The following is a 19480-nucleotide window of genomic DNA, read 5'->3' as shown; positions in this document are numbered from 1 at the left end:
TGCATTTAAAATGTATTAGGAGCCAGCCAGGCTGCCTGGCTCAGATCCAGCTCACATCAGGTCTGGGAGGTCAGACCGATACCCCCAGAGAGGGTGTGCTGCCACCTCGTGCTGCTGCCACTGTATCGGAGGCAACAAGGTGGGGTGACAGGCACCTAGTCCATGAGGGGAGCTAGTTTTTAAACTGGCTCACCTCACAGCTCCCATCTGGCATGCCATGCTGCTGCCTCTTCAGGAGTGGGGCTGGAGTGCACTGGCTACTGGCCCCACCCCCGGGGACTATAGAATAGTTGAGTAACCAATAAGAATTCATGAGGTTAATTGACTATTCAGTTAACCAATATTTAACATCCCCATAATGGACTATAAATTGGCTTGGCCTTCCTGGGAATGTTCCATACTGCTGCTGACTCATGGATGATGGAGTCAGATGATCTGGTCACCTGATACTAGCCTGCACTAGGGATGTAAGCGACTAGTCGACTACCCAATAAGCATACCCGACTAGTTGCTTCCCCCCGTGCTGCCTCTCTATCAGTAGCAGTGGGGGGAGGAGAAGCCATCTTAAAAACCGGTTACCCCCAGCACTGTCTCCATGGCAGGAGTGGTGGCAGGAGAGACAGAGGATCAGCAGGAAATGGCACAAGCGAGGACTGAAACAGACCCCTGCTCATGCTGGTTCAACTGCTGTGCCTCTGCCTCTTAACTGTAGCAAGAGCCGTGTGGGCCTCCTTGATACATTTTGAAGGCAGAGGCAGCACAGCAGAAGCCCGGGGTGAGTGGGGACTCAAGCAGTCCCTGCTTGCCCCGGGTTCTCTGCTGCACCTCTGTCTTTAAATGTAGGAAAAGCTGTGGGTGGCTATTACTACATTTAAAAGGCAGAGGCACAGCTGGGAGAGTGAGCACCTTGTCTCACCCCTTGACTAATTGAGTATTTGATGGAAATTCCATCAACTACTCGATTAGCTGATAGAAATTTAAAACCCCTAGCCTGTGCCTTGGGCTGCTGAACTGTTCCATCGGGAGATGGGGGAGGAGGGATTAAACAAAGGTTCCCACCCCATGGAGTCTTATTTAAAGCAAGGGAGGAAAAGAATGAGGGTCTTCAGTTTGCTTTACCTCTATCTCCCCATCCCAAAGAGCTACTTGAAAACACCTGGAAACAAAAGGATTATAACAAGGGCAGGAGAGGGACAACTGCTGGACCTAGACTGAGTTACCTGGCCTGGGACAGACTCTGCCTGAAGCAATAACTAGGATGAGAAATGTTTTGGAATTAGCTTTTAATGAATCTAGCTTAGATTGCATGCTTTGTATGATCTTCTCAATAACTTGCTTTGCTCTGTTTGCTACCTCTTTGACCACTTGAAATACACCTTTAAAATGCACCTTTTCATAGTTAATGAACTCCAACAATTTAGATACTGGCAGAGAGAGTACGCTTATTAAGTTTGCAGATGATACCAAGCTGGGAGGGATTGCAACTGCTTTGGAGGATAGGGTCATCATTCAAAATGATCTGGACAAATTTTCTTAGGTAAACAGGATGAAGCTTAATAAAGACAAATGCAAAGTGCTCCACTTAGGAAGGAACAATCAGTTTCACACATACAGAATGGGAAGAGACTGTCTAGGAAGGAGTACAGCGGAAAGGGATCTAGGGATTATAGTGGACCACAAGCTAAATATGAGTCAGTGTGATGCTGTTGCAAAAAAAGCAAACCGGATTCTAGGATGCATTAACAGGTGTGTTGTGAGCAAGACACGAGAAGTCATTCTTCCGCTCTACTCTGCACTGATTAGGCCTCAGCTGGAGTATTGTGTCCAGTTCTGGGTACCACATTTCAAGAATTATGTGGAGAAACTAGAGAAGGTCCAGAGAAGAGCAACAAGAATAATTAAAGGTCTAGAGAACATGACCTACGAAGAAAGACTGAAAGAATTGGGCTTGTTTAGTTTGGAAAAGAGAAGACTGAGAGGGGATATGATAGTGGTTGTCAGGTATCTAAAAGGGTGTCATGAGGATGGAGAAAACTTGTTCTTCCTGACCTCTAATGATAGTACAAGAAGCAACAGGCTTAAACAAGTTTCACGGTGGCTGAAGGGATGATATCTGCTACTCAGCTTCCAGGGTTCAACTGTAATCTCCCTGGAGTACTATTATCTGTTCCCATGCCAAGCCATCCTTTAGGAACACAAATTGTATTCTCCACAAGCAGGATTCAAAATAGCTGCTTGCATCATGCCTGCCGCTGATACTTGGTTATGATCTGGATTATCCTTGAAAACTAACAATATTTTGTAGATCGCACACTGTGATCCTGGTCCAGGACAATACAATACAATACAAACTTGTCAATACAAACATTACTGGTCCAGGACAAGTAATTCTAGATGCTATAGCACTGCTAATAACAGAAAAATTATACTACTTAACCTAGTAAAGAGAAGGCCTTCCAGGAAGGCCTGTGTAGGGTTTGTTTGTCTGCATTGCATAGTACACGTGTGCTCAGGCTCAGATTTGAGTCCAAATCCCTCTACTGTTGACACAAATATCTGTCAGATCAGTAAACACTTAGGACTTCGGTTCTGCAACTGATCTGAAGGGGTGTCTGAGCCCAAGTTTCACTCACACTGTGGTCCAAACACTGCCGTTTTGCAGTGTGGGAGCAGCTCAAGCCACAGATCTGAATCAGAAGGTCTGCATAGTACAGTATGAATGCACTAGCATGATTGTGAGACCTGGGTTGAATGTTTAAGCCCAGGTTTACACTGCAGTGTGGGCATGGGGTTCCCCAGACCTGGGATCAGTGTGGTGTAGACCTAGCCTAGAAAAGGCAAAATATTTCTATCAAATTTCTACTGAGACGAACACACAAGAAATTGGTTCCCTTGCATTCAGCTAGACTTCAGAGTGCTGAAGGACTAAATATTTCTAGTTCATTCTTGCTTACTGCATTGATAGTAGGACAGCCAGTGAGTTTGCCTCAGGGGTAGGGAACCTTTTTTGGGGTTGGGGGGGCCACTGACCCACAAAAAAATCAGTTGGGGGAAGGCCTGGCCTTTGGGCAAGGAGAGCAAGGTGGTTGCCTTGGGCCCCACGCATTCAGGGCCCTCTGCTGCCCAGCTCCTGGCCCCGCCCACCTGGCCACTCACTTGCGACTGTGAGGCTCAGCCATGCTGCCTTGGACCCTGCAAACTCTTTGGCTGGGCCTGGTTGGGGGCCACATACAAGTGAGATGTGGCCCCTGACTGAAGAGAAGGACATTCCCCAAATTCCCCTCACGCACCAGAGCCCACAGGAGCCCAGGCTAGTAGATTTTTTTTTTTTGTGTGCTTCAGCCCAGCAGGAAAGCTGCAGGGTCCTGGAACACAAGCACAGACTCCACAATGTTTGGGGCGGAGGGGGAATCCTGAGCCTTGGGGGCCAGATTAAGGCAAGTTGAGGGCCACATCTGACCCCAGGCCTTACATTCCCTACCCCTGGTTTACCTGAATAAGAGCTAAAATAATTTTGCCCAGCAAATTCTCATTGTGTTCTGAGTGAAGACTATAGGAGTTGTCACTTTAATGAGCATCCCTTCCTCCCTTTAGCATTTCAAAGTTGTCCTTTCTAGCAGAAATTTTCTGTTCTAAAAGCAGAGAATCCTATTTAAGAAAGACATTGAATTGAGAAATCTCACTGTTTTTGACATTCACCATAAAAGCCAGAAGAATGCTGCTACTTGTCTGATCAAATTTGTATAGTTGAAGGAAAGGAAGAATGGTAACTTGAAAGAAAAAATGATTGCAGGTATTACTCAAAATGAAGGCACTAGTTGTAGCCTAAGCTTTATATGAGCTTAAATTGCTATGCACTATAACCCCAGCATTTGACATCCAGCAGTTCCATATTATAGAAGGGAGAATAAAATAGCTTGTGAATTTGAGACCGATAAATAACAAGATTGTTCATGGAACAAAAGTGAAGTTGACCTTGCAGTTGGTGAAATGCAGCAGAAGGTATGTGTGTGGTGGGGGAGGGGGGTGAGAATTATGCTAGAAACAGCAAACTTCCAAACTCTCTTTAAAGTTAAGCAAGCTTTAAAAGGAACTGCGATTTAACCTCTGTAGTAAGGGGGATGGGGGAAGTCACCAGCTATCTAACTGTTGCAGTAGAATATTCTGACTAGAGATAGGATTCAGATCGCTGCCAGAGAAGTGACTTGCATTCTGTGTGGCTGCCCTACTCATTTGGTTCTTGTCATTTTAATGCTGGTTGGTTGTTGTAGACACAGCATTTGACCTTCTGGTTATCACCAGTTGCACTTCAGAAAAGGGGTATGAGTGCAAAACTAAGGACTACCATTATTTACAAGAAGATGGGGGAGGGGCGGGGGAGGAATGCACTGAGATCTCAAATTCCAGCATGGGGAGCTTATTTAACAGAGCCCTGACAAGAAGAATTGTCTAGTTGGCTCTCTTTTAAGTATGGATAATCTACGACCTACATCTCACTTCTCCTATTACAGAAAGGTTCTTCTCAATGCAGTTGAAAACTTAAATTGGTACTGAAAGGAAAGAGGACTTAAAGGTAAAAAGAAAAACCTCTTCAGCTGTAACCTCATAGGTGCTGGAACTAGGGGTGCAAGGGGTACTGCTGCACCCCCTGCCTTGAAGTGGTTTCCATCATATGCAGGGTTTACAGTTCGGTGGATTGGCTTTCTGTACCAGTGCTATACAAATTGTACCAGCACCCCTGAGAGGTAGATGAACTATTATGTGGGGCTCTGAAGTTCAGGTGTAACGATTTCTAAAGTCATTGTTCTGTTATGGCAGTTGTGATTTAATATCCTCACAGGAGCAATGTACCTATTTGTGAGGGGGGAAATTGGCCACTTTAGATAATGAATAGCTTTAAGGTAACTACTGAACACTTACAGCAGTTAGGGTCTGAGTCCATGGCTTTTTAACCAGTCATTGCCTATTTCATAAGGATCACAAAAACCCCATGCATCATTGCTTTACTATGTCATATTTATAGCCAATTCAGTTCTTCAATTTGCCTCCATTCAAACTAGCAGAAAGAATGGTTAGTCACATTTTTGATAGCTTTAGCTATGCTAATGGAAGTGTGTTGAGACATTTGCAATCAAGGGTGACATGGAGGGGCACATAGGGTCACATGCCCCCCCAACAGCCCATACACACCATGTGAGGACAAAGAACCAGCAATCAGTGGGTAGAGATGTCCCATCCTATATATTGTTTGTCCAACTACCTACGGCCCTGCAGAACCAGGGGAGTACTGGGGTGCCTGAAGCTGGCAGTAGGGTCTGCCCCCAGGCACAATTTATGGGGGGCTAGGGGCCAGTAGCCCCCATTCCTGCATTTGAACCCCATGGATTTCATGCTTAAAGCTGAATGCCCTGACACCAGAGGAAGTTTTTTTAAATATAACAGAGTTTGAGCTGCTTGCAGCTTTGCCTTTGGGGCAGGAAGTTTATTCTAAAAAATAAAAAAGGGAAGGCAGGGTGATTAAGAATAACAAGACACTGGGCATTCCAGTAACTGAAGGCTTATTAGATCATCATGAAAACATTGCTGGGTATTCCACTTAAAAGATAGGGGGAAAGAGGAGGAAAGAGCATTGTGCTGCAAGGATCTGCATATAGATCACTGTGTTAAATTCAAAAATCTTCCTGAAAAAGGGGAGAAGAGAAACTAATCTAAAGCTGACTGCAAAGAACTACAGAGGGATTTCACAACATTAGGTGATTGGGCAACACAAAGGCAGATGGACTTCATTGTTGATAAAGTAAAGCAATGCACATGGAAAAATATAATCCTAACTATAGGTACAAAATAACTGTTACTGCTCAGATTTTAGAACCATTGTTGATAGTTCCCTGAAAACATCTGTTCATGTGCAGTGGTAGTCTAAAAACTAAAAATCTATCAGAGTATTGGGACTCATTAGGGAAGGACTAGATAATTAGACAAAAAATGCCATATTGCATATATATAAAGTCATTGTATGCCCATATCTTGAATATTGTATTCAGATCTGGTCACAATATATATTTTTAGATGGGTTATTTGGAAAGGGTACAGAAAAACAACAGAAATGATTAAGGGTAAGGAACAGCTTCTATATGAGGAGAGATTTACAAGACTGGGTTACTTCAGCTTTGAAAATAAATGACTAAAGGGTAGGGGGGATATGTTAGATGTCTAGAAAATCATGAATGGTGTGGAAAAATAGAATAAGGAAATGTTGTTCGTTCATTCACTAACATACCACAAGAAACTGACACTATTAAATTTAAAGGCAGCAGATTTAAAACAAACAAAATAAATTATTTTTTCACAATCAACCTGTGGAACTCTGCCCAGGAGATGGTGGAAAGGCCGAAACTATATCAGGGTTCTAATAAGAACAAAATAAGTTCAAGGAGGATAGGTCCATCTATGGCTACTAACCTGAATGGGTAGGGATGGTGTCCCTAGCCTCTGTTTGCCAGAGGCTGGGAATGGGTGACAGTGGATGGATCATGATGATTGCCTCCCTTGTTTGTTCCTTCTGAAGCACCTGGCATTGGCCGCTGTTGAAGACTGGACATAGGGCTAAAAGGACCATTGTTCTGACCCAGTATGGCCCTTCTGATGATCTTATATAGAGCCCAAATGTATCTGCCCCTTTGCTATAACCCACTAGACCCCAATTCCCTTCCAGAGCTGAGATATAGACCCAGTCAAGACTACTGGGCTCTCTCCCAACAGAGCTAGTAACAAAGTAAGAACATACATGAACATTTTAAGGTTAATGAGTGTCCCTTAAGTGACTTGCCACAAGCTGTCAGAATATGCTAGAGTTAGAGCTGAGTGGGTAAAGTATTTATTTCATGTTTACTTTTTATATAGAAAGTAGATACAGTGCTCCTGGCTGCTAACAGCTAAGTTGTCTGCCCCAAAAAAGTAGTTTTCCAGTCCCTTGGGAGTCCCTGGATAGAGATGAGTGTGCGTGGGGGGAGGGCAGATGGGGTTGGTTTCCTCCTCCCCATTTGATGCTTGGCTTGTACTGAGCATGCTCAGTCACACTGCTGAAGCCACTGTCCTCAGTCCATGCCCCCATACTCTCACTCCGTCCCCACCCCCATCATGGCATGCACAGGTCACCCCCCCCCATGCCAAAATCTGAAACGGTGCCCCCCCTGCACTCAATGGCGGGAAGTAGAACACCTCATCCTGCTAAGCTCCCAGCTGCATTGCTCCACTTCGTGCCCCACACTCACCCTTTGCCCCAAGCCTCCATCCCTGAGTGACAAGACTCAAGGGCAAGTGGGGGGGTGCGGCTGGAGCTGGCGGGAGAGTTCGGGCGCCCCCTCCGCTCTCACTGGCAGCAGGGAAGTGGAGTGACCTAGCCTGTTGAGCTCTGATAGCTCACAGCTGCATTGCTGGGGGAAGGGCTTGGGGGAAGGAATTCCTGCCACTGGTGAATGCAGCAGCAAGCAGAGCAAAGTGGCTGTGAGCCAGGGGAGTGGAGCTGGCTGGGGTCAGGTCACTCTGCTTCTTGCCTCTGACAGGGCAGGGAGCAAAAAGATGAGACTCTTAGCAGTAGGTTTGTAACGATTCGCTAAGCCCTCTCCCTTCTGATGTGATGCTCACACTTAAAAAAAAAAACAACAACAACAATGCCACTGATTTTAGACTTATGAAACTGTTAGTTTTCTCTACTGCTAGCAAGGCCATTGACCGTTGGGGTGGGGGGCAATGGAGACAATTGTCCAGGGATCTGCCCCTCCCCTTTTTTTATTTTTATTTTTTTAAAGGCCTGGGACTCCAGGTTATAGCAGCAGCATTTGGAGCCCCAGGCTCTTTAAAAATCACTGGAGCCCTGTTCAGCACTAAGGGCTGGCTGCCTCTAGCCCTGCCTCTTCAGGGGAGCTGGAGCGGAACTTTTCCCCACCCCATTGCCTGATGCCTGGTGAAGTCTGTCACCAACCCTGACTGCTAATTTAAGGATGTTGGGGGGGAGAGATGGGGGTGAGGCACATGTGGCATTGGAGCTACACTGGTAACTTCTGTGTCGTCATTCAATATATGATCAATATCAAGGTATGTGATCAGCCTCTTTTGAATGCTGGTAACAAGACCTGAAATCTTTCATTCCTGCTAAATCAATTATTCTCTCTAAAACACTATTGGCTTCATAGCACTGTGGACTTACTGAAAGATCAGCAGACTTAAACAATGCATCCTTTTAATGTGATATTTTGGTCAAAAATACGAGTGATGGTGTGTGGAGGAGAAGAAACTATCTTTGATGGGGCAGTGTTCATGTCTTTCCCCTCTCTACACTTTTATGCCATTATAAAAACATTAACTCTGTATAGAAAAAGACCAGTGTGTTTCTGATTGGTTTATTTCCCATGTTTATGTGGTGATAGTCAGCGAAGGCATATTTCCTTTCATTGACTCTAAAACACTAACCCTTCTTTAAGTCGCTAGTTATGTTGTGGGGATTGCCATGCATAGTGTTTAGGACAAGTTTTTGCTTCTGAGGGTCCCTTTTCTTTTTCTAGCAGTGTAAATACTTGGGGTTTGTTTGAGAGCTTTTGCGAACAAGCCTGTTCTTTATAAATATCACCAGTGGCTTGCTAATCTGATTTAAAAACAAAACAAAAACAAAAAAACTTGCTGACAGCTGTTTCTGTATTCACTCATTCTGATCTCAACTTAATTAAAACTCCAGATCAGAATGGCTGATGAATCCCTTCTACCTGAACTTTTTTCTGTTCAGATCGGGAAATTCTTGTTCTACGAGTTAGGTTATGCTTCATACACCAGTGAAATGGAATTTAGTCTATAATCCAGTATACATGTTTATGATTCAAGCAAAACCTTCTCTGTATGATTCACAGGGAATGCTGAACTTGACTGTGGCTGTTCTCCACATACTTCTAAGATTCACAAATGACTAGGTGACTGAAAACTGCAACAGAACTTATCGTTCAGTATCATAATGAAGCTTTTTTTGTCGATCTGAAATATTCAAATACAGAAGGCTTTTAGATGCAATATACTTTCGGCACTGCAGCTCCAAACAGTATGTATGTGGTGGAGGAGAGTGGATATCCATTCCACTGAAAGAAGTGTTCACACGATCTAATTCAATATTTTTATCCTACTTACCAAGCTGTATTTATGGAAAACTTTCTATTGTGCATTTATGTTGTAAATGTAATATGTTTGCTGTTCACTGACATGGTCAAGAAAAGATGTGTATTCAATATCACCTTATTTTACTTTTAAAGTGTTCGATCTGTTCCAATGTGCTATTGATGTATCAATTTCAATCTGAATTTGGCTTTACATCGGGGTGGGCAATAATTTTTGGCCAGTGGCCACCCCGGAAGGGGAGGGGCCAGGATGCTTAAGGGCTGCCCCACCCTCAGACCATGATTGGTGTGGGGGTGGGGGAACCTCTTTGTTCCCCCCTTTCCCATTAGGCACCCTTGCCCCTAGCAGGGTGGGAAGAGGCTTCGCACATTCCCCCACCCCCAGGCCAATCAGGGCTTGAGGGTAGGGGAGTGTGTGACACTTCCTAATTGGCCTGGGGGTGGGGGAGCGGCCAGGCTGGATCAACCTGCTTAGTGGGCCAGATCTGGCCCAAGGAAGCTCTTTTGCCCACCTCTGCTTTACATGATTACGTTACTGCACTGCTACTCACAGGCTGCCTGAAAATTTTAGGATAATTATTTCCTTTTGATCAGTATCAATGGATTCAGACCCGAACCACATTAGTAAAAGTAAAGCTGCGATGGGATTTTCCCCCGCTTTCCCCCCCCTTCTCCCGCCCCAGGTGCAGTCTGGGACAGTGAGGCCACTATGCCCCCCTGAACTCTCTTCAGCCTGGGGTATCTCACACAATGCCTTACTAGTGACCAGCAGCAACCCCTCCAGATGCTGGTATCACTCAGTACAACCACATGTAGAGCCTGACACAGATTGCATGAATGCTCCTAGAGCTGCCCTTGGATCACACAGACAGGCACCAGAGCCAAATCCTCCCAGTGCTGTACTTAGGAACATATTATGTAATTTATTAGTTGATGAATTAGTGAACCAATGGAAAGTGGATATACACAGCCCTTGTATGGCAAATCTGTTCAGGTTTCACACATCACACAAAGTCAGTGGTAAAGATAAACAGTAAAATAAATTTATTGACTATAAAAGATGGTGTTAAGTGATATAAACTTGCAGTTTAAATTCTCAACTGATCAGACTGGGCAACAACTAGATCAAGCTGTTTTTCTTACCCCACTGGATACTGCAGACCCTAGAACACATATTTCACCCTTGAAATGTGGGCCAGTCTCCTCAGTTGAAACCTTTAGTCCTCTGTGTCCTGATTGCTTGCAGTGGAGGTGGGTAAAGGAGAAAAGGCCAAGCATGGGCCCCTTAGTCCATGTGGTTGGAGAATACAAGTCCAGGCATGTCTGGTCTGATTTCCATTGATACTGATGAATAATTCTCCTAACATTTTCAGGCAACCTATCAGTAGTAGTGCAGTAATGTAATCCTATAAAGCCAAGTTCAGATTGAAACTGATAAATCAATAGTGTGTTAGAACAGATTGTATACTTTTAAAATGAAATATATATTTAATACCTTCTTATATCTTTTGAGTCCTGCAGCCAAGTTCAGCAATTCCCTTGATGTAGTTTCATGCAGATGAGTCATTGCATTGTTGTTCCCTTATTGGTGATATCCCTTCAACAGCATCCGCCCAGGTGTTGGTTACTTCCCTTGTCATTGTCTCGGTAGAGCTAGTATCTGGGTGCCTCCCAAACCCATACAACACGTTTCAGATGAATTAATGGTATTCTTATTTAGATAGGTTTTGATCTGCTGAAAGTCATATTTCTTTCTCCTGATACCTCGCACAACATGCTTTATTTGCAATACTGCAGTTATAGCCAGATGAGGAATATGGGGGTTACAGAGTGCTCCCCCAAGGTACAGAATGTCACAAAGCTATGAAATATATAGTGTCTACTGAGAACATGATAGTCAATGAGCTCAGGACCTCAATTACACTTTTGTAGCAAAGAGCTTAATAGAATTATTAAAAGTTATATGGACAAGAACACAAGATTGGAAGAAGTTGATATTCAGCTGTTGAGGTATGGGCTATCCTTTAACAGAGTTAGAAGAGCTTTTTCCATGTGGCCATTATTTATACTATGTCCTACTATGGTATTTCTTGTCTGCTTCTCTGAAGCAACTGGTACAGAACAATGCAAGACACAGGTTAGTGGACTACATGGAGCCCTGCCCTGATCTGATTCAGTATCTCCATTATTCTGTTTGTGGTCTTCAAAAATTCATCCATTCACTTGCTGCTCATTCACCTAGTATATTCAAATGGATCAGGACGTCTCATAAATCATAGCTTTGACTAACCAAAATAGTATTCTAAGTAGGTAATGAAGAAATTCATGAATGAATTTGGTGCTTGCTTTCTTATGGCAAATGTTGTCATGCATAATTAAAACTAGATCTGATGATGGAGTCAATAGAAAATGCATGAAAACATGAACATTATGAGTACATACCAGAGGTTCTTTGAGAATTAAGTGGCCTCTCTTTGCAGTTGTGATTATGACATAATGCAATTTAAATGAGCCTTCTAGCCTCTCAGACAAAGCAATTGCTATTTCTTGTACAAGTATCTTAAAGCACATTTTTAATATTTTATTTTACACTCTGATGTCTTGAAGTATGACTGAGATTAGGTTCCTTAGAAGGTGTTACTATTGTCAGTTGCAATACTCTTAACATTGATCCTGCACTGTTTCCTGACATGCCAGACCAGCCTCTGACTCCGTCTGAGTAGTGTATCCTAATACAAGTGAATTCTTCCTTGCTTTATTTTTGTCCTTAAGAAGTACATATAATCTATGTAAGAAATCTGAAGATACCAGAGCAAAAGATTATGAACTGTAGAGGGAAACGCATGCACCCACACTTGGGTGCATGGAGGCAGTTTTTCTTATTCCAAGTTAAATGACTTTAGCTTCAGGGATAAATGTTAGTAATCCCAAAATAGCAGCTGAAAACTACCAAGAGCCACCCTTTCCTCAGTGAATAAGCAGAATCTATGAATTTGTAGTTTTTAATATTATTGAAGTGTAGTCCTGTTCCAACCCAATTTCTAAGTAGGTAAATTAGAAAAATTCATTTTGCCCCCTGCTGATAGTCACAGTATTTTTATAAACTAGCCAATTATTTCTTGTCAGGCTTATAAAGTCTTAAATGTGGTGTGCTGGTTTAAAAATCTCCATACTTTTGAACAAATACAATAGAAATAATTTATGCCACTTTATTTCATGGGGTATCTGCAGGGTTTCTAATGTGTTTTCTCCAAAGAACTATTTTTTCAGTTTATCTGGCAAGACAAAATATTACCTCATTGCTGATTTGATTATATTATCCAGACCCATAAATTACCATTTAAGAACATGACTCTTGAAAAATATTCCAAGGTTACCCATTTCTAAAACATTGCTGTAAATTTATACTCCCTGCTGCAGAAGCCAGATAAAACACTGTCACAGGAGCAACTACAGGCTTTGTTTTCTTTCCTAGCTAACATCAGCTTGAAAAGACTTTCATTAAGGAAAATGGAAGAACCATTATGTGTTGACAACTGACAGCACGGGTAATTAGATGTACAGTCAATGTTCAATTTATAAAGAATTGATAGTTATGTGATTCAATCCTTTTGCTGTCCTACTGAGTCCTAAGAGTAATTATGACATGCATGAATCTAACTTGATAAAGGAAAAAAAAATACAACAGCTTTGATTAGAGGAATCGCCTTTGTTCCCGATAAGCCACAGTCAACATTTATTTTTGGCTAGCTAATGTTATCTTTGTTCAGTGATACTTCAAGTATATATACTCCATGAACTTCTGCAGATATCCCTTGATCCGTACAAGGAACTCTGTGTGGGTATCACTCTGTATGTAGCAATTTGCAGGACTGGACAAAATTTGGTAATCCAAAGGAAAAACTTAGTTCTCCTTGATTTCACAATAGGTGTGTTTTTGACACAGCTGTATTCTAGCTGGTTTGGTGAACATCCTCCCACCCCATTACTCCATACCATCACCTCTTCACAAGTCATATAAATGCTCTGTCTTCGTGTGAGTTCCTTCTGAAAGTACAGAACTGGAACCAGGCACTTGTCTGTGCCTATACTGCTCTCTACTATACCTACAACACTTCCCTGTAATCTTCAGATGATGCAGGTCACTCTCAGGCCCTGATTGAAACAAGAGAGCGCAGCTCACCTTAGCCCACTTCCACCCCGCTAGATTTCATCATGTCTTATTGTTCTTGGCTTTTTTCCCCCCCCCCCCATCAAAAGAGCCAGCTAACATCTTCTAAAGTATAATGCTCAACACAAATAACCAGTATCTGGTCCATGATTGCCTACAAGGGAAAGAAATTTCTGATAACCATCAGAAAAGGGTCACAGGCTAAAGAACCTACAAAGATCCAGTATCTGGAATAAGATAGAAAGAAGGCGCAATTTTTTTTTATTGCTGAACAATTTAATATGAGAAGAATGTACTTAGGGCTGCAACTGATATTTTTCCATTTTAAATTAATTGGTGGGCTGCACCCCCTGCTTGCTATGCTTACCAACCCCTCCCCTCGGGGGGTAGGCAGCCCTAGCTCACCTCCCTACCCCAGCCACCAGGGAGGGTCAGGTTGAAGTCTGAGCTCCTGGAACTAAGGAGCCAGGTGTGCAGGCAGCTCGGCTAATACACTTTACCCCCGCTGCGGCTCTGCATTTAGGTCCAGGACCCAGTGCAAGCTGGGACTGAGCGGCTGCTGGCCAGCCTGCTAAAAAATGTACTGGCAAGGGATGTGGGGTGGGAGTGGGGGAAAATGCGTGTAGTCTATAGCATTGATCTATAAGCTTATCGGTTAATCGACTATACCAGTGGTCCCCAACCTTTTGAGGTTGCCGGGCGCCAGGGGGCGTGGCTGTTCGCCTGCCGGGCGCCAGGGGGCGGGGACACTTGCGCGCCCCGGGCCCCCCCCCCCCGCAAGCACCACGCGCCCGGGGCCGGCCCCCCCCCCCCCCCGCAAGCGCCGCGCCATGTGCCTGGGGCCAGGCCAGCCCCGAGCACCTGGCGGGCGCATGCAAATGCCCCCGCGGGCGCCATGTTGGGGACCACGGGACTATACTATTACATCCCTAGGCTGAGGCATGGCAGCTCTGGTCTGCTGACTTGACCCCTCCTACTTTGGCCATCAGGCAGAGCCGAGGTCGGACCAGCCCTGGCTCCTTTTCCCCCCCCCCCCTTCCCCTGGCAATCGCGTCAGCACTGGGTCTCTTTCCCTTCCCCCATCCCCCACAGCTAAGACAGCAGCCCCAGCTCCCCCGGAACACTGGGGTGGGGGAGGAGGGAGGCAGGAGGTTGGGGAAATGGATGCTCTTGTTTTGAGCACTCTGAGGAGGCTGGAGAGCTGTGTGTGTTGAGGGAGACTTGGGTGTGTGAGGGCGGGGCTCTGAGGAAGCTGCTTTAGGGCAAGGGGACTGACTGAGGACTCTGCAAAAAGGCTGGAGGGGGGCTGGGAGATTGGTGTGGGGCTGGGATCTTGGAGGGGGGGGAGGCAGCTTGAGGGCAGGGCAAGGAGGCTGGGGCTTTGAGGGGAGGCAGCCTGAGTGCTATGTTTAGTAGGGCAGAGCTTGTGCTCTGGAGGCTGCTCTGTCCTCTCTGTGCAATCTGCTGGGGGAGGGGTGGGAGGGAGAAGGGAGGTGCAGGGGTGGCCCATCCATATAGGCGAACTACGCAGTCGCCTAGGGCACCAAGTTAAATGGGGCGCCAAATGGTGGTGCAATATTGTTGAGGGGTTTGGTGGTGGGGGTGCCGATTGCATGGTTTGCCTAGGGTGCTAGTTGCTGGCAGCTAGTTTAGGGCCGCTCCTGTAGGGGTGCCTGCACTCCCTGCACGGGGAACAGTGAGGCACAGGTTGTAGTCTGCACGCAGAGCTCTAGGGCACTGCAGCCTCTCGAGGTGGGGGAAAACAGCAGCACGGAGGGCCTCTGTCCTCCCTCTTGTGCAGTCCCACCTGAGCTGCTCACTGCCCTAGCCCTGCCTGCAGAGACCGGGGCTGCCCGCCCATCTACCTGCTGGGAGCCGAAGGGGAAGGAGTTGATAGGTTGCTGCAGTGACTTCCCCTGGGTGGCTCGGGGGGTGCTCTGGCAGCCATGGTAAGTGCAGCCACTGGCAGGAGCGGGGGGTGAATCACTGTTGGGATAGTTGGACTCCAGGCAGTCAGGGGCTGCCCTCTGTCTCCCCAAGAGTCTGGTGGTGGGGGAGCTCCCAAGAGCCTGCAACTGGCACGTGGGCCTGTCTGGGAGTCCTGCTCCTGTCCCTGAGCTGCTGTCCGCAGCACTGCACCCCCTTCTGCCCTGGGCTGTCATGGCTATTGTGCCATGTTTCTTGGCATTGAAAGCCCTGTGGGATGGGAGTGGAGAAAGGAGTAGGAGCTTGATTTAAAATAGCAATTCCAAGTGGCAGAGAGAAGCAGAGATGTTGGCTCAAACTGGGAGATTTTGCGTCCTGCTGCATCAGTGAGGGGGGAGAGGGAGGAGGCAGATGGGACACCAAGTGACATGATAACATCACTCTGTCATCCCACAGGAAAAGTTTTTTTTTAAATATATATGGAGAGATGAGTGGATAACTTTGGGAGCTACAATGGCTAGGATTGCAACTTTCTAATTGTGCAAACCCAAAGACCCTTGCCCCACCCCCGTCCTAACCCTTCTCCAAGGTCCGAACTCTGCCACTGGCTCTTCCACACACACTCATCTTCACCAGTTTGGGTGTAGGAAAAAGTGCAGAGTGCAAGCTTTGGGAAGGAGTTTGAGTTTGGAATGCAGGATCTAGGCTGGGGCAGGGGTTTGAAGGGAGGCTAGGAGTTCACACTTATCCCAGGTGGTGCTGCAGGTCCCAAAGGTACCTTTGGCAGCAGCTCCTTCTAGGCAGGGGGTCTCAGCACACAGCAGCCTGCAGGGCAGGCTCCATCCTCACAGCTCCCATTGTCTGCAGTTCCTAGCCAATAGTAGCTGCAGAGACAGTGTATGGAGATCTCTAGTCCTCCCTTCAGCGAGTGCAGAGATTAGTGGCCATTTCGGGGCATGGCACCAGAGTGAAAGCAGGATGGGAGACTGCTTTCACTCTGCTGCCATGTTGGACTGTTAGCACCTGACATCTCCTGGTTTGGCTGTGGGAGCCTCTGGAAGACTCTGAGCAAAAGTGTGAGCATTGGCAACCCTAACTATGGCTCCAGTGGAAATTATGGACTTGATGCAGAAATTGAGTGAGGTTGTATGGCCTGTTTTGTGCAGGAGAGCAGATTGGAATTCAAAGTATCCCTTTTGATCTTTTATTAATCTGATCACATGAAAACAAAGGGGCAAGAGAGACTGAAATCCTTAATTCCTATCTGTTGCATTTAATAATTTGTAGGCTTATTTGTAGTCCAATCAGAGTTACTCTATATGTGGTGTTGGACTTGTGTGTGTGTGTATACACAGGCGCACACACACATGCATGTAAGTCCAACGCCATGCATATTGCCGCCACTTTTATCAAATCTTGGCTGTCCGTGCATGAGATTCACCTGATCTTTGTATGCGGAGACCTAACAAATGGTAAGCCCTATGTGTCTCCCTAAGAATGGCAATTTAAGAATTCGGCAGGAGCCCAGCTCTACTCTCTTGTCAACAAAGAGTCCAGAGCTCCATTCTGATTGGGAATGATTGTAAAGATAAAGCCAAGGAGTCTGAGACACATGGCCTAAGCTGGGGAGTCTCCTGGTAGATAGTGATGAAATAGCTGCCAATGAGGAGTTGAGATCAAATCTCATTGAGATGAGCCCCATCTTCTCTCCTCCCCAAAACACAAACAAGCCTCTAGCTGGAAATCTGACTAGTCCAGAAAGCCCATAAGCCACAGTTCTTTTTCTCACCTTTTATGGCTATTAATGTATGGGGTTGGGCTGGATTAAGGCATGGGCTAGCCGGGCAGCTACGTGGGGCGCCAACCTACGGGGGGTGCCTGATGGCAGCTGTAATGGGCGTGGGCTGCAGCAGCTCCCAGTGGCCACCCTGCAGCGGCCACCCGAGGCGGGGGCCGCGTTAACCCCTGCAGCGCTGGCCAGCAGCACCCTTTGTGCAAAACCCCCCTTTTGCATGAGCCATTCTTCCTCAAAAACGGTTCTTGTGCAAAAGGGTGTTTTTGTGCAAAAAGGCGACATCTACACAGCACTTTATGTGCAAAAACCTCTTGCACAAAAGGGAAAGGAAGAGGAAATGTAAGTGTGACCTATGCAAATGAGCACTCCATTTGCATTTGCTCTTCTGCAAGAGGCTTGTAGTACTGTATAGACATAGTCTGAGGCCTGAGGTTACGTGAATTGTAGTGGTTCAGAAGCTAAATTATGGTAAAACTACAGTAAATATGGAGTTCTGGATTTAATAAATAATATAGAAGTATTATGGTACCATATTATGGCTCTGGATCAGGGCCTCATTGTACCACGTGGTAAAACATACGGAGATACTTACCCAAAATGATTTTCTTCTGGAATTGTGCTTACTGGTATCAAACAAACCTTGAATTATGAGGAGTCCTGTGGCACTTTATAGACTGACAGATTTATTGGCGCATGAGTCTGAATCTGCAAAAGCAGTGAACACGGCTACCTCTCTGTTACTTGAAACCTTAAATGGTTTCCTTCTAGGATAAATTCTTTTGCTGAATCATCTTACGTATTAGCAGTTGAAATTCAAGCCACATCTCAAATGCCTTACAGTAAGCTGGCCCTTCAAATGCACATTTTAAGTGTAAAAATTAAGAACAGCTCCCAGCATCCTTGTATGGAAACAGGAAATAAATGAGAGTCTTGAGGGAAAGCCGTGAGGCTAAATAGGAACCTATTCTGAGGTATTTGAGCATTTAAAATCCCCAGAGAAATAAATGGGAGTTGAGGATGTTTAGCACCTTTAAGGATTAGGCTGCTGTCTGCAACTATTGGCAAGTGAAGCTTCTTTAGGATCAACTACTTACTAAAAGTGTTTGCTGTTCAAATCCCTGCACTTGTCCAAACCAGACTGACAGCAAATGCCATAAAACAATGTGCTACTAAAATGGACAGTGATTCTAGGGGTCTGAAGCACCTGAAAAAGGCTTAATCCAAGCCAAAGCCATTCCTAGAGGTGTGTGGGCCCAGGATACCCCTTCTCCATCCCTTTCCTAAAGCCCCCAACCCCTCCTTTCCCAAGCAATGTTGAGAGTGGGGCAGGGCCAGCGGCACTGCTACTGTCCCCTGCACATCCCAGGCCGTACATCCCCCTGAAGTGTGGGGGCCCTCCGAAGCCACGGGGCCCAGGGCAGTTGCCCTGAACCATCCAATGGACTGTAATTGCAGCCTTACAAATCAGAAATACACACTTTGTACTGTCCAGAATGCTAGTAAACAATGCAAGCACACAGCCTATCACTTCACCAAAGGAAAATGGTATATGCACTAGCTTTGCTATCCCAAATAGTTCCTCACGTTTTATCTTTCTATAACTAAACAAGCAATTACAAGTATAGATGCCCAAAAGCCAAGATTGATCACAAAAGAGGTATTAGCTTGCCTTAACAAACTAAGTGAACTTAAAAGCAAAGGTTTTGTCTCCCCATAGTTGTAAACTTCATTGGTTGCATCTTCTTTCAGCTTCAGTATGATGAAATGTAAATTCCTTGTCTATACTTTCCCCCTTACTAGAGAATGGCTACTTAAGTGGGTGATGGTCCTTTAACATCTGTCTGGCTAGTGTGTCCTTTTCTCTGAAAAACTACTTTTATGGTGTTACTGAAATCTTTTGTAATTCTGGATAATAGTCTATAAGGGTACGTCTAAACTACATGCCTCCGTCAATGGAGGCATGTAGATTAGTTTATTCGAAAAAGGGAAATGAAGCGGCGATTTAAATAATCGCCACTTCATTTAAATTTAAATGGCTGCCCCACTCTGCTGATCAGCTGTTTGTTGGCAGATCAGGGCAGTCTGGACGCGCTGTGGTCGACAAGGAAGCCTTTGTCGACCGGCGCAGGTAAACCTGGTTTCACGAGGCATACCTGTGCCGATCGACAGAGGCTTCCTTGTCGACCGCGGTGCATGCAGACTGCCCTGATCTGCCGACAAACAGCTGATCGGCAGAGTGGGGCAACCATTTAAATTTAAATGAAGCCGCGGTTATTTAAATCGCCACTTCATTTCCCTCTGCCGATCTGTCTAATCTACATGCCTCCGTCGACGGAGGCATGTAGTCTCGACACACCCTAATAGTGGTCTCCAATCTTTTTACACCGAAGATCACTTTTTAAATCTCAGAACAGGCGAAGATCTACC

At 45.5% G+C, this 19480-nt stretch overlaps 1 protein-coding gene across 2 annotated transcripts in view; it reads left to right on the top strand.

The window, feature by feature from the left end:
- Positions 1 to 19480, top strand: part of ATP2C1 (ATPase secretory pathway Ca2+ transporting 1) — a 127283-nt gene that overhangs the window by 6243 nt on the left and 101560 nt on the right. Inside the window, exon 1 of one of the 2 annotated variants that reach the window (XM_075921931.2) lies at positions 8078 to 8097. The exons of the other annotated variant lie outside the window; for it this stretch is intronic. Coding sequence (XP_075778046.1) covers positions 8083 to 8097 — 15 coding nt within the window. The 5' untranslated portion in view covers positions 8078 to 8082. Of the gene's footprint in view, positions 1 to 8077; positions 8098 to 19480 lie in introns of those variants that run through there. 2 annotated transcript variants of the gene reach the window in all.

Source organism: Pelodiscus sinensis, chromosome 2 (assembly GCF_052426305.1).
Source record: "Pelodiscus sinensis isolate ZL-2025 chromosome 2, ASM5242630v1, whole genome shotgun sequence".
Taxonomy (NCBI): Eukaryota; Metazoa; Chordata; order Testudines; family Trionychidae; genus Pelodiscus; species Pelodiscus sinensis.
Note: the sequence above shows the minus strand (reverse complement) of the source record. Positions and strands in the feature narration are given on the sequence as shown.